General features: G+C 33.2%; 1 protein-coding gene across 1 annotated transcript; it reads right to left on the bottom strand.

The window, feature by feature from the left end:
* Positions 1–905: 905 nt before the first annotated feature.
* Positions 906–13,409, bottom strand: LOC102619674 (protein transport protein SEC23-like). Its single transcript, XM_006492926.4, has 12 exons — positions 12,501–13,409; positions 12,219–12,392; positions 10,021–10,182; positions 8,878–9,020; positions 6,191–6,266; positions 5,880–6,052; positions 5,706–5,787; positions 5,335–5,412; positions 4,707–4,868; positions 4,339–4,602; positions 2,971–3,075; positions 906–1,627 (listed from the first exon to the last, which is right to left on the bottom strand). The coding sequence occupies exons 1-12, from the start codon at positions 13,257–13,259 to the stop codon at positions 1,481–1,483; spliced, it is 2,325 nt and encodes a 774-aa protein (XP_006492989.2). The 5' UTR covers positions 13,260–13,409; the 3' UTR covers positions 906–1,480.
* Between the last annotated feature and the right edge of the window lie 906 nt (positions 13,410–14,315).

Below are 14,315 nucleotides of genomic sequence, written 5' to 3'. Positions count from 1 at the left end.
TATATTTTTATATTAAATAAATCAGTTTATTTATTTTGTTAAGTTTCTTAAATCATTCATTAAATTTAATCAATATAAAATTATTCATAATATTAAATTGATAAAATAAAATTATTAATAATAAATATTAATGGCATCAATCAAGCTAAAAAGTTAAAGGATAATTTTGAAAATTTTAATTTTCAATACAAGAGGAATTTAAATTTTTCACTCCTGAGTGTGAAATTTAAATTCTATATTATGATGGATATTAAATTCTCATGAAAATTAAATTCTTATATATTTTGTCCAATCAAACAACAAAAATTACAATATAATTTAAATTACTTTCCTCCTCTCCTTTCTCTCCTCCCAACCACACACCACGAGTACCAAAATTAAGTTTTGTATCTAATATAAACAATCGTGCTAGGTATTTTCACTTAATATACAATTAAATTAACATTTTCACTAGATTATGGAAAAAAAATTGGAAGGCAAGAAAAGGAAAAAATAACAAGAGGATCCTAATCCCACAAAGAAATTGATCAGAATTGCATCATAGCGAAGAATTTTGATGTTATTTTACTTACAATAAACCTTTTTAAGATAATGATAAGACTTACAAATTCGATACAGAATAATATTTATGACTATAGGTGCCACATCAATTAGAATACTGCCATAACTTCTCAAGTGCATCATTTGCGAGATATAACAAATATTTTGATAGAACATTAGAACTTATGAGATACACTACTGTGACAAACTGGAAGGAGTCTCTTATACTAGCCAATAAGATCACTGCCATCCACCCAAGACAATTAACAAAGTACTTACCTTTTAAGTCAAAGGAAAAGTGGCATGCTTCATACCATAAACGACCTTATTAATGGGAGGCGAATGCCATCTTGATATAAGCCACATATAGTCAATTAATATATTCACTTTCTGATTTCTTTCCATCAAACAAAATACATTCAAAATGGTTTTGAATCTCATAATTTGGTATAAAATATAAGCGCAACAAATTTATAGAGCTATGAGAGAGTCTGAAACAAAACAACTTACCTCACTGAACCTTTTTAACCTAAGAGAATCAAACCTTGTTGAGGTATCTAACTTGAAATTTCAAAATACACAAAACACATTCTGACCTGACTGAATACAAGAAAAGAGAAGTTGGTAAAGATATCTTCCTGATGGCCCTCTAATGAAAGCATGGATGTGTGTACATCGCATTCCCTTCCTTTCCATATCACTCTTCCAATTGAACTAACCTTTTCTGACTCTCATCTCCAGAAGCACAAAAACCTCCCGCCACCCAAAAGAATAATATGAGCTATCCTTATTTTTCAAATTATGAGGGGTCTGACCTTTTCAGAAAAATTAATGGAAAGAAAGGAAAAGAACTGTATGTAGCATCGGATTAAAAGGGGATACAGAACTCACATTAGGGGAATTTCCCTAATCTAAAAGAACTGATAACTATTTTCTGCTATCAAGATTGCACAGCCAGCCTCTGAAGATGCTCAATGAAGACTTGAAGGCTCACGTCATCTGTGAAGATTATATCTGACCCAGCAGCAATCTCATTGGCATTGTTATATGTAGCTGATGGGTTCAACTTTGCCAATAAGAACCTTGCCTGCTCAACATGCCATTAAACAATCAAATCACAATAAGTTTTATTGGACAATAGTTAATAAAAGATTTCCAGAATATCAGTTCAACCACCAGGTCCACAATATCAAATGAATAATCGAATGTTTAGACATTAGAAGTTAGCCACACAAATAAAGCAACAGAAAAAGGTTTGATCAAATCTTAAAATTCTTCAATCCAAAGGAACTAAAATTCATGGTGTCAACAGGCGGTTTGAAGAGATAATAATCCAAACAATTGCATAATCGACAGAGGAGAGTTATTATTTTTCCATTTTTGCCTTATTTTAGAAAGCAGGAAGAACTGTTCTACACCAGCCAAATATATTATAATTATGTTAAGTAAAAGCCTTTATCCTTTATTTGCTTTTAATTTTTAATTTTTAATTTTATTTTTCTAGGCAGGTTCTTCATTTTTTTCCACATTTTTTCTTTTTTGGTATTTTCACTTCCTTCAACCCATCCACTATGATGCACTATTATGTGATAGATAGAGAATTACAAAAGACCATAAAATTTCTGCTCTGTGCCAATAAAAGATAAGAGCTTTTGCCTAACTACCAAGACATACAGTAAATCACTCACCAGGTCAATAGAGGTAAAATATCAGAAAAGAGGACAGACCAGCATACATTATGTAGAAGCATTTTTCTTTTTCTTTTCTTTTCTTTATTATTGAATGTAATTTCTAGAATGTAAGATTAGAATACTTGCACAAATTTTTTAGTGTTAACAGTAGGGGAAAGGCTTCTGTCTTATGGGGTTGCGCAGCTATGGCTATATTTTGGGTCCTATGGATTGAAAGAAACTTAAGAACTTTCGAGAACAAAGTGATGGAAGATTACATGTTTATTTGGGACAGAGTTAAATTCTGGGCTTTCTATGAGAGTTTAAAGATTCGTCATTCTTTTTTATTTTGATTAGTTGCAATGCAGCTATGGTGTAATATCATTAGTTAGAATTTCTGATCTTACAGGATTTGTAGCTCTTGGGCTTGGGGATTTTTGTCTTTTGTCTTTGTGGACTTCTTGTCCCTCCACTATGTACATTTCCTATATCTAATATACTTATTTTGTTTCTGAGTGAAGAAATAAAATAAAATAAATAATAATCATAATAATAATAATAATAATAATAAAAAAAAAAAAGAATATATTACTTGGTTGGTTTATCCTATATGTAAAGCTACTAGTTAGACCATTCCATAGCTGCACACTACTATATCTTAAATTCTGAACCATATTCAGAAGGCATACATTTTCTTAAAGAAAAATTCACTTTTGCTGTAAAGCATCAGAAACTAAAATCTGAAAAAGTATATACAGACCTGGGATCCATGCTGATCGCATACCACCAATCTAGGAACAGGAAAACGATCCCGAATGATCAGTTCAGCATCATCGTGAGGAGCTCGCAAAAGCTGCGCAAATGCCTGTAAAATAACGTAACAAGAATAAAATAATTGAAACCAACGTAAAGGTCATACTCAAGCCCACTAATGATCATTTGAAATTTTGACCAAATTCCTATCAAAGTCTCCAGATAATTAGTGGATTTATAAGAAACTCTAACTAAAATCTATATAAAAATTTCAACCATATCCAAGTCAAAATTTCTTTTGCAACACAACTGGCCATAATAATCTTAGACTTCAATGACAACCACAAATGATATTGTGGACGAACTCCAACATGTGATTCACAGCATAAAATATGCAATGTCGTGAATAGACCTTAATTAATGCATGGTTGAAATTCCCATTCAAGTGTAATGAACACCTCTTCATATCCTACGCTTAAGAAGACTCCAATCAAAGTGTTCATTTAAAGAACATTATTTCAAAGTTGTTGCTCTTGACAATTTGATTCCAATACAAAGTTTTTATGTCAATAAGATCAGTATAGCATCTAAATGCTCCCTCATCCTGCTACCAGGCAAAAGCCCTGCTGTTCCGTTAGCAATTCAGATGACTATGCTCATGGAGATGGCTCAGTGAAAACAATAATCAAAAGGAATACTTCGTTCGTGTTATGGTTATAGCTCAAGAACAGCTAGCAATTCATCTACCATAGCAAGACAACGAGGGTGAATCAGTAGAATGTGTGATTTACAGGAAATTCTGAAAACAGATATCAAGCCAATATTACTTCAGAATATATTCCTCAACCTCTTAAAGCTCACAGGATTTTGTAAAATACCAAAAGAGGAAAAAAGTAGTCTACAGAAATAACAGAGCCTTAGAGGCATCCATCCAATATTACATTAAAAGAAAGAATGCATTAATCTAAATCATTTCCATACTAGATTTGCAAGCAGGAGGTACTCAGTCTACACTTTCCCGAAGAAGGTATTATGATAGATTGTGTCAAGTGAGAGAACTTATAAATTTCAATAGTCTATTATAAGAAATACAAACACTGAACTGAGAGGCAAAGGGTAGTGGAGAATGTTATGCTCAAGAGATCTTCAATGTGAAAACTGAAGAAAATATTTATCTAGTCAAGTAGTTTTTCATGTGTTCTCAATGCTGCCTCTAGGACTTAGTGGCACCGAGGCATGAGCAGAACTATATGATTTGTAGTAACATGAGGTACAAGTGTCCTGCAGCTGCTTTAGGGAATATGCAGCCAATGCTTTTAAATGCATCACAACTTAAACTCGGACCCAGTCAAGTAGTATGCAGATGAGTATATACCTGATGTTCTGGTTGATTCTGGTAACCCATGTTACGCCATTGTGCTATTGTCATTCCATGAAAAATGACAACACTGAAATATGTATCCAGCAAGAGGATGCGATCAGCTGCAATGGAAGCCACATCTAACAATGCTGGTTGGGGCAGAGAATTGAACGAATATGATATTAGAGATGGTTGAATCATGACAGCAGCATTGGTAATATTTTCCCGGTTTAACAACATTCGAAAATAGGCAGTCTCATCTGGACTGTTATTAAAGACCTATCCCACGAGAGAGAGGAGCATATTAGGCATGCATATTTACATAAGGTCAAATAACTATAAAAACATAAATAGTACAGGAAAATAGTTACAAGTCAAATTACCTGTACAAATTGTGATCGCCGCAGATTGAACATAAATTGAGGGAACAAAGAAAAACTTGGGTTTAATGTGAAGGATGCTGGATCATCCTTACGATAGTCACCAAATTTGGAACAGAGACGAATGAGTGACCTGTCCAACCACCGAGTGGCATCAAACCCCTCCTGTTTAAAGCAAAGTCCATGATTAGGTAGGAAACATGGCTATAAAGGGTAATGGCCATGTTATGATAAAGAATGAAACTGTATAACAGGGGAAACAGGTTTTGTTTTTAATTTATTTTTATAAGGCAATTAATATGTTATGGTAAGAACTTGTGCAGTTATAGATAAAATATTAATCCCAATAATCTGACAAAAAAAATTGGTGGAGGCTCAATAATGTTTAATTTCACATGAAATAAAACTACTTGAACCAAACTTCAAGCCTCAAGTAGCTCAATTACTGTTTGTACAAAGATACATAACAACAACAATGCATATGTTATGCAATTATAGAGGGGATTTCAATCCGAAAATTGATATATGACCCTTAATGTTATTTACAGATGCATCAAAACTAGATAAAGGGAAAAGCGAGATTAAAAACACAAATAAATATAATTAAATGAATAGCAAAATAAATAAATACCTCCATTTCCATTTTCAAAGAAGTTAATCTTGCCATTACCACAGCAGCGGTCTCTTGATCAAAACCTTGTACCAGTTCCTGCAAAAATAAGTTTTCCTTTTCAGCATTGACACTTGGTTTGGAGTTTCTAAGGAAACCCTGATCATTAAGTAAGGAGAACCAAATAAGTAGATAATTAAGCTTCCATGACTCTCATGCATATATATCTTTACATCATATCAATGGGGCACCCAAACCAAACAGACAAAACAGCACTAATGAATCTAAAGCTTCAAAAAATCTTGAATAAGGAGAAGAAGCTAAGGTGTGGTTAATAGATAATTAAAAACTATCCAAATCATGTAAGAGTAAGACTGAGAAACTAAACTAACCTCCGAGCTAACCGCACTATCCACCCATTGTCTAGTTACGGTCGTAACCCTCAGCACTGACCTACCCTCAGGGCTTTGGAAACTGCAAAATGATATCGAAATACATAAGATCACAAGCAAATTCCACAAAAGATGTGTTAAAAATAGAGATAAAAGAAAATAACACCATCATACCTTGTCAGAAACTGCAAATACAACTGTGGATTTATGGTTCCTGGAGTATTTAACCTCTCACTTGATGAAAGATCAAAAAATACTGTCAAGCAAGTACTCTTGTCAAGGCCACACATTTTCCAAGCGGTAGTATTCCCCTCTCCTACAACAGTGTCAGAAACACTAGGTCCTTTCTGCAAGAATTGCAATAAGCAACATAGAACATCATTTACAGAAGTTCAATCCAGCCTTTTAGTTGTGGACAGGAAAAATAAGAATTAAAATATGTACATTATCATATCAAACAAAATAATGATCGAATACAGCCTAACCTTTTCTAAGGATGTGCAAGGTCCAATAATCCCTTGAATTTTGATGTCCTTTGAACAAATAATTTCAAGTGCACCACTGGAAGGGGAACAAACAATACGTTTAAAAGAATAGAGAATACTGAATAAATGTATAAAGCCAAATGAAATAGAAAAACAATTTTGGTTGTTGTTAGGCTGAGCAAGTAACCATATGGTAAGAACAGCAAAGACAACTTCATATGAGTAAAACCGAGAGAAAAGCTAGAATGAATGGCAACTTCATGCAAAGTACATAAATAATTGAAGGAAGGTTAAAGTAGTTTCTGAGCAATTAAATTTAACCAAACAGCAATCAAACAGAATTAAGTTATGTGGCTACCACTATTTCATAGCAAAATTACATTTGCTAGACTTTCCAAGATCAAAACTGCTTAGAGAGAAATGATAAGATTCTTGATGATTTCTGCTAGAACTGCAGAGCCTATGGGATTCAATAGTATGTCCCTCCTCTGTTTATACAATGCCAGGGTAATTTCAAATGATTAATTAAAGAGTTATTCAGGATGCTTTGTCTGGGAATCATCCCCTTTGCCGATCAAAGCTCCAAAACTATTGTATAACTATACAGCTATGACAAGTTCCACTTTCCTTCTTTACTCATTGAAAAGCCTTAAAACTTATGATCTAGTCATTATTTCTGTTTCCAGCTTAATCATATTTACATTTCTTTTCGAGAAACATTAATATTATCAATCAAGAATGCCTCAGGAGCTTCCTCCCAGTGTTCACTTTTTTGGAAGTCTAAGCCAGCAGCTACAGCGTCCTGAGATTTATTTCAGAATTTTCTCCTTTTTTCTTTCTTCGCTCATTAAAGACCTTATCATGCTACTCTACCTCATTTTCTCAACGTTCTTCTTATTCATATTGCATACTAAAGAAACCACAGTCGCAAATTGATTCCTCACAAGCGAACAGCTAAATCTGGAAGCTTTAGAGTCAAAACAAAAAGATTGGAGCTCTGAAGCGGCTGCTCGCCTAGTAAAAGAATTTCTCAACTAATTACATTATAGCAAGCAAAACTTCACAAACTACATAGGTGTTGTTGAAACTATAGGTATTATTGAACAGGTAAAATATGACTCAGAGCCTGATTGTTTTTGACTAAATACTTGCCGTTAATGTGGCCGAACGTAATTCATTTAGGTAACTAAGTCTGTTTACTTTTCAAACTTGATGGGGATTTTCGATCATTTTTAACAGAACACAAAAAGTAATCATGATAACTTTCAAAAGTAAAAAACTTCATTAAATTCTCTTCAGAAAATGATCCCTAACTAATCTATGTAAAACATATCACTTTCCCTTCTTTTAAAAGTAGTAGACATCTATTAAGTGGAGTCTTTCTAAGGAGGTCCTCTTTTCTCAAGGTCTATTCTTTGTAAGAGGGGGTTGGGGTCTGTTCCCGGTTCTCCTATAGTTCGTGGATATCCATTATCAGGTTTTTCTGTAGACTTATGGTCCATTTTGAAATTCATACTATTACACCATTAACACACTTGATTTTGTCTTTCATATCAAAAGAACAAAAAAGATAATAATAAAAAACTGGAGTTCTTCAACATCAAAACTTAAGAATTTTCTGCATGCAGTATTCAATGAGTTTTGCTCTTTTAAAAATTGTCTTTTAAATATACACACACACATTTCATATAACACCATAAACTCCAACAAAACTTATATTAAAACAGTTTCCATTAATACTTATGAGTAAAATAATATTTTATTTATGTTTTCCCCAAGATGGTTTATTTATTATTTAAAACTTTTAAGGCCACAATGATTTTCAGATTTTTTTCAATTTAAAAAAAAAAATATCTCTGCACCACCTTTCTTTTGTCATATGTACATCTAACCACTACAAAATTTTAACATGTACTTTGCACCACCTTTGTTTTTAAGCTTGCATCAATTAACCACTTTGACACTAAAAATAACCATTTTACCCCCAAAATGAATTAAAAGACTACTTATTCTCCAAAATTTTAAAAAATAAAAAAATATAATTATAAGAATACCCCTAAATTCAATAAAATAAAAAATCTCAAAATCTAAGATGATAATTTTTAAATGAAATTATAATTATAAAAATAACTTCTTGTAATTATAATTTTATTTATTTAGTATAAGGAGGCTCACAAAAATTAACATAATAGAAAGCTCCCTATAATTATTTTAAACTTCCCTATAATTAATATTAAGAAACTTCCCCATACAAACTAAATGAAATTATGATTATAAAAAATTAATATGATAATTTTTAAATGAAATTATAATTATAAAAAATTAACATATTGGATTTAAGATTTATTTCTTTTATTAAACTCAAAGATATTCTTATAATTATAATTTTTTTATTTTTTAAAAATTTGTAGAATAAAATTGTCTTTTAATTCATTTAAGGATAAAATGGTCATTTTTTAGTGTCAAAGTGGTTGATTGAAACAAACTTAAAAACAAAGGTGGTGTAAAGTACATGTCAAAATTTTGTGATGGTTAGATGTACATATGACAAAAGAAAGGTGGTGCAGAGATAATTTCCCAAAAAAAGAAAAAAAGTCAAGTGCAACTTTATAATCATTACTGACAAAGAGAAGGAACTAACTACAAATAAACAAACACAAAAAAGCCGATCTTACAGAAGAACTCACTTGAAACAAAGGCCGAGAGACTGCTCTCCGTCTTCAAATATACGCTTGAAAGAATCTTTAAACACAGAATGGCCAAAACTTTCTGCTAGAACTACAAGGCCGCCAGTTTTCTCTACCGCAACTTTCATTTCTGCAACCCCAACCTAAAAGATTTCATTACCCAAGAGAGCCCGAGTCACAACAAAATTTCTATAATCTTTAATGCGAAAACACCATTATTATTGATCAATTGAATCATTCTTTCCAAAATAATTTTTTTTTCCAACTCATAAATAAAGGGATGTAAAAGGAAACAATGAATGGAATCATAAATTTCTTCACAACACCCAAAAATATATTGGTAGTCCGTCCATATGCATACAAGAAACTTTGAAACACATAAGCACACAAGGAAAAAGGGCAGCTTCAAATAATTGTAATGAAATATGCAGTAAGTCATCAAAACTTGTTATGGATCATGCTTGAAAAGCAAATTCCTCTATAACAATAAGCAAACACTGCACTTGAACTCCAGAAAATGATCACAATTTTTTTATGTGCTTCATGCAGTTGTAGAAAAGTAAACCACTGACATCACCACTCTCACTAAACTAAGCACACAGCAACACTCGAGTAACTGGAAATCTTTAATCATTAATCACATAAAACAACCTGAGAGATAAATAAATAAATAAAAAGATGACCTCAATATGGCTTCAATGCGGATAATAAATTTTTAAAATATTATCCTCAATCATTTCAAATATCTCAGGTTCCATAAGTCAAACAGTTTCCATGTATCTTAGAGGCCTACTGCGATTTTTTGTGAAACTATACAGTGAGAAAAATTTAGCTCTATCAGTCACACCATTTGATTTCAGAAATCGTTAAGAAGTGTAAACAATGTTATGGCAAGACTAGTAGATCATGCATAGCCATTAAGAAATGATAACAGTTTTTCTTTATCAAGAAAAAGTTAAAAGTATTACAATAAGATAGGTGTTAATATCAGGTATACTGCAGACCAGGGGACAGAAAATCAAATGCAATAATGCAAGTCACTAGAAACAAAAACCAATAATCCAATTTTTTTGCATAATAAATTTATAAGACAGCCAACTAGATTGGATTCATACAATGAACTTCAAGATGGAATATTCATACCTGATCAAGTGCAGAAGCAAAAAGGTCTAAGACATGACCTTGACTAACCAACTGTTTTGCAAGACCATCATAAAACTTGACTGCTTTCTTGAAAAATGGAGCAGCATCTTTGTCAAGATCCTTATGCGACCGCACAGGTTCTGATAAATCTTTTGATACAATCTGCAAAAGTCTAATAAATTAATATTTTTATGATTATCAGAATTTATTTTTAGTTAATACATATTTGTGTCCCTCCTTCTTATCCGTTCTAATTACAGATGTAATAACCCAATAATAATAGAAATTACAACAGCATAGAGACAGGAGAGAATCAGATGTAGAATGGGAAGAACATTAAATATTGTATTATTTTTATTATAAGACTTCAGAACTCGTCTGCGAATGTATTTCAAAAACAAATTTTTGAAAACAAAAAATACCAGCAGAAACTCATCTAAAACTAACATCCAAAACATACAAAGATTGTGTTTGGTAGCATGTGCAAGGTTAAATCCTTTTTTCTCCTTTTCCTCTACTTCTTCATGCATGACTAACTTAAAACTAAATGTAATAATCTCATGTCAACTTTTCTTCTAATCTCATTCCATAAAGTAAATTTATTTTATCAAACAAAGCTACCAATCTGACTACCTAGTGTAATGTACTAATGTACTCATATCTTGTTCACGCAAATACACAAGGGAGAATCTTACCCTCACAACTTCTAAGGGTGCGTTTGGGATTGAGGTTGGACAGCTGTTGCTTAAAAGCTACGGCACTAAAGTGTTTAGTAAACAATAATTCTTGTAGCTTAGAAGTTATTTTGATCTAATTTTTCACTTGTATGATAAAAAATCTATTATATGTTTAATAATTTTGTCAAAATTATTATTTAAAATTTATATTTACCATATGTTATTAACTTTTGTTTCATAGTTACGGTTTTTTTTTCCACAACAGTGGTAACTTAAAAGTTACAGCACCTTAATCCCAAATAGAACCTAAATACACAAAATACACTATTGTCAATACATAAGGCTTCTACCCATATATGACATCTATCAACCCATAAATCCTATTTAAATAAACAAAATACACTATTGTCAATACACAAGGCTTCCACTCAAATATGGCATCTATCAACCCATACATGCTATAAAAATCAGTGGTGTGCCCACATATTTGTTTATGTGTTACATGAGTATTTTAAAGGGTGTCCTTAGCTCCCTTAAGCTTTTAAAATGGTAACCAAAAGCTCTAGGGAGCACATTTTCTATGATTAATAGCTTCAATCTTGATGATAAATCAAGAGTACTGTGCAAATCACCAAATGAGAGGAAAAAAAAGGGTGGACAAAACCATTGCATAGAAAATAAAAGGAATATCAAACATGATAATGTGGCTGATGATATCAGAACATACTGTAATAGGGTATCTAAAAAAGATAATGTTAAAGGATTACAAAGCAAGTTGGTTTGGATAAAAGAAATCATCATGTTCCTCACAAGTTCCATCTTTTTATTTTTTGAAGAAACAGCAACATTCCAGTTTCATGGTTTTCCCAACTTAACGCAGTGTTTCATGAAAAAGGTTGTTTCTCGTTTTCCAAATCTTGGTTTTGAAACCCATTAACGGACACGGTTTTAATTCATTTTCAGATTTGAAAAAAAAAATGGAGAATGATGCTGAATGGAACTGCAACATTTCACTCATTCCAAAACTTTGCAGAATGGACAGTGCCTCAAACAAATCCCCCTGATATTATTCAATCATAACAATTTAAATAAAATGGAAATTTGTTAGCTGTTGCTTGGAAAAAAATAAGTATAATGGCCACAACCTAGATCTAGCCTAACCGAATTGGGGTTTTAAACCGCAAAACAGAAATCCAGATCAAAAGACAATTCTTTTCCTTTTTAAGGAACAAATCATGAAGCAGTAAAAGCAATGGACCATGAAAGATGATAAGACTACTCTTGTATTGCCACATAGTTAACATCAACGTTGACAGCAATTCTATTCGTTAACTTAAAATTAAGGATGTACAGCAAACACAATTAGCTGATGGCAAATTATGATTGAAGACTCATAAAACGAGTCATGTCTAATATTAATTCAATTGTCATGATACCAAAGAAATGATTCCTAGCTTCAAATAATAAAAATAGAACAGAACGAATCCAGAACCAAATAGTTGATAATATAAAATGAATTACCGTGCCTGGCCCTTCGGTACATGGACCACCAACCAAAGCAACAATTCTAGCCCCAGTACCAGGCAAACAAGCACCAAGCAAGCCTGTGGCAACACTAAGAGCCACACCAGTGCAACGTGATGGACGGGTACGAGGTGCAACAGGCCACTGATCGGGTTGCAACTCATCCAGCAACTACAATTAACCAAAAATGAAAAGTCAGAACAAGCATTAAACAATTCACATTTTAAACGCACCAAAAAAAGAGAAATTAAAAAAACACACACACACAAAGACACAGACCGAATTGAGCGTGTATTCGCATTCAGAAGCAGGCAACAAGAAACGAGAGACACCCGAATTGGGAAAGGCATTAGGGACAGCAGCCTTCTGGTAGCCTCCAGCAGCTCTCCGTCCCGAAGCAGAAAGCCCTAATTGCTCCAAAACCTGATCCTTTGAAATCTCTTTATTGCCCCTGAAAACATACACTTTTGACATGTCCGAAAATCCCAATTCATGCACGTGAGCTTGCGTTCCAAACGTAACTAACCCCACCATCGCGTTATCCGGCAACAAGCCGATCGCCCGCTTCAACTCGGATCTCGCATACCCCAATTCCTCCTCGATCATACACGTGTCCAGCACGAACACGAAGACGGGAGATAATCGCGGATCGGGATTAGGATTATTCGGATTTTGCATACTGTGAGGGAGTGTGTACTCCACGGTGGTGTACTGCGGGTAGAGTTCGCAGGGGAGGTTAGTTTCGGAAATAGCGGCATAATGCGGCGGGAAGTGATTGCGTTGGTAGCAGAAGGGGCAGATCCAGATCTTGGCAGTGAAATCAACACGGGCGAAGGCGTTGAGAGCAGCGGTGCAGGTCTTGCAACGTAAAGGCGCGTAAGGGAGCGTGGGGATGTCGGGATGCGAACGGATCGGGGAAATGGAAGCGGCGAGTGGGATCACACACTTGGAGGCTTCGACTTTGGTACGCGGCCAAACGTTCCACGTCATACGGACTCCGTCGATTCCTTCAGGATCTGTGCTGGCCATTTCCGACATGATGGATAATTAAATTGCGTCGATTGTGATGATGAAAAACTGAGCGTTTGTTGAATTTTTTATCTTTGAGGAAGAAATGGCGACCCCAGTTGAAAAGGGAGAGAACGGGGTCAGGTGGTCACCGAGATGAGAGCAAGTGAAGAAATAAAATTAGCATGAGTCAATAATAATATGTGGTAAATAATTTTTTTTTATTATTGGTAAATAATTTTTTAAACATTTTAGTAATAATATTTGATGGTCGGACTCGGAGACGGACGACGATGGCATTTGTATAGGTAATTTTCAATTGTATACTATGATGCTTCCTTTGTTATGGATTATTATTGATAAATAATTTATTGATAATATTCGATGGTCGGAGACGGACGACGGTGGTATTTGTATCGGTAATATTCAACTGTTATCATGATGCTTCCTTTGTTATTGTGTTCCATTGGATTTGCTGTGCCCTTTGTGATTTCTAAATTAAAAACGTAGTTTACTCCCTCGAATCAAATATATCCATTTTTCTTTCAAAAATGACCAAAATAACCTCACTTGCATGAAATTTAAGAATGAATTGATCTTACTAATGATAGACCAATTAGAAATAGATATATTAAGATCACATTATATGAACCTTCTATATTACACATCAACATCATCATTTATGTCATTTAGTTTTATTGACATAGTGACTATTGATAGACTGAATTATGATAGTTGTAACAAAAACAATTTTGATCTTATATGGGTATAATTGATGAACCGAATTGATTATAAATACATTTCGATAAGGATAATAAAATTGAGTTCATACAATTATTGTTACAAAGCATGTTATAAGTTTATATATATGGCTCAAGTGGGAGACTACTAGATCCTTAATTCATCATTGAGCTTATATAAGAATAATTATATATTATAAATTATCATATAAAGTCAAGTCCAATTAAAAATGATCTATTAAGGTTTTTTTGATAATATGGGCTTTAATTTATTTGATATAGAGTGTGGGCTTCAATGTGTAAAGATTTAAGGTATTTTCTATTTCTATGATGAGCAAAAATAGAA

Source organism: Citrus sinensis, chromosome 9 (genome assembly GCF_022201045.2).
Source record: "Citrus sinensis cultivar Valencia sweet orange chromosome 9, DVS_A1.0, whole genome shotgun sequence".
Classification (NCBI taxonomy): domain Eukaryota; kingdom Viridiplantae; phylum Streptophyta; class Magnoliopsida; order Sapindales; family Rutaceae; genus Citrus; species Citrus sinensis.
Note: the sequence above shows the minus strand (reverse complement) of the source record. Positions and strands in the feature narration are given on the sequence as shown.

Coding starts and splice junctions, on each gene's coding strand:
- LOC102619674 (XM_006492926.4), bottom strand. CDS start 13,259: ATGTCGGAAATGGCCAGCACAGATCCTGAAGGAATCGACGGAGTCCGT. Junction 9,021..10,020: donor TTGCTTCTGCACTTGATCAG/GTATGAATATTC, acceptor GAAATCTTTTAG/GTTGGGGTTGCAGAAATGAA. Junction 3,076..4,338: donor AGAATCAACCAGAACATCAG/GTATATACTCAT, acceptor GTTATTTTACAG/GCATTTGCGCAGCTTTTGCG.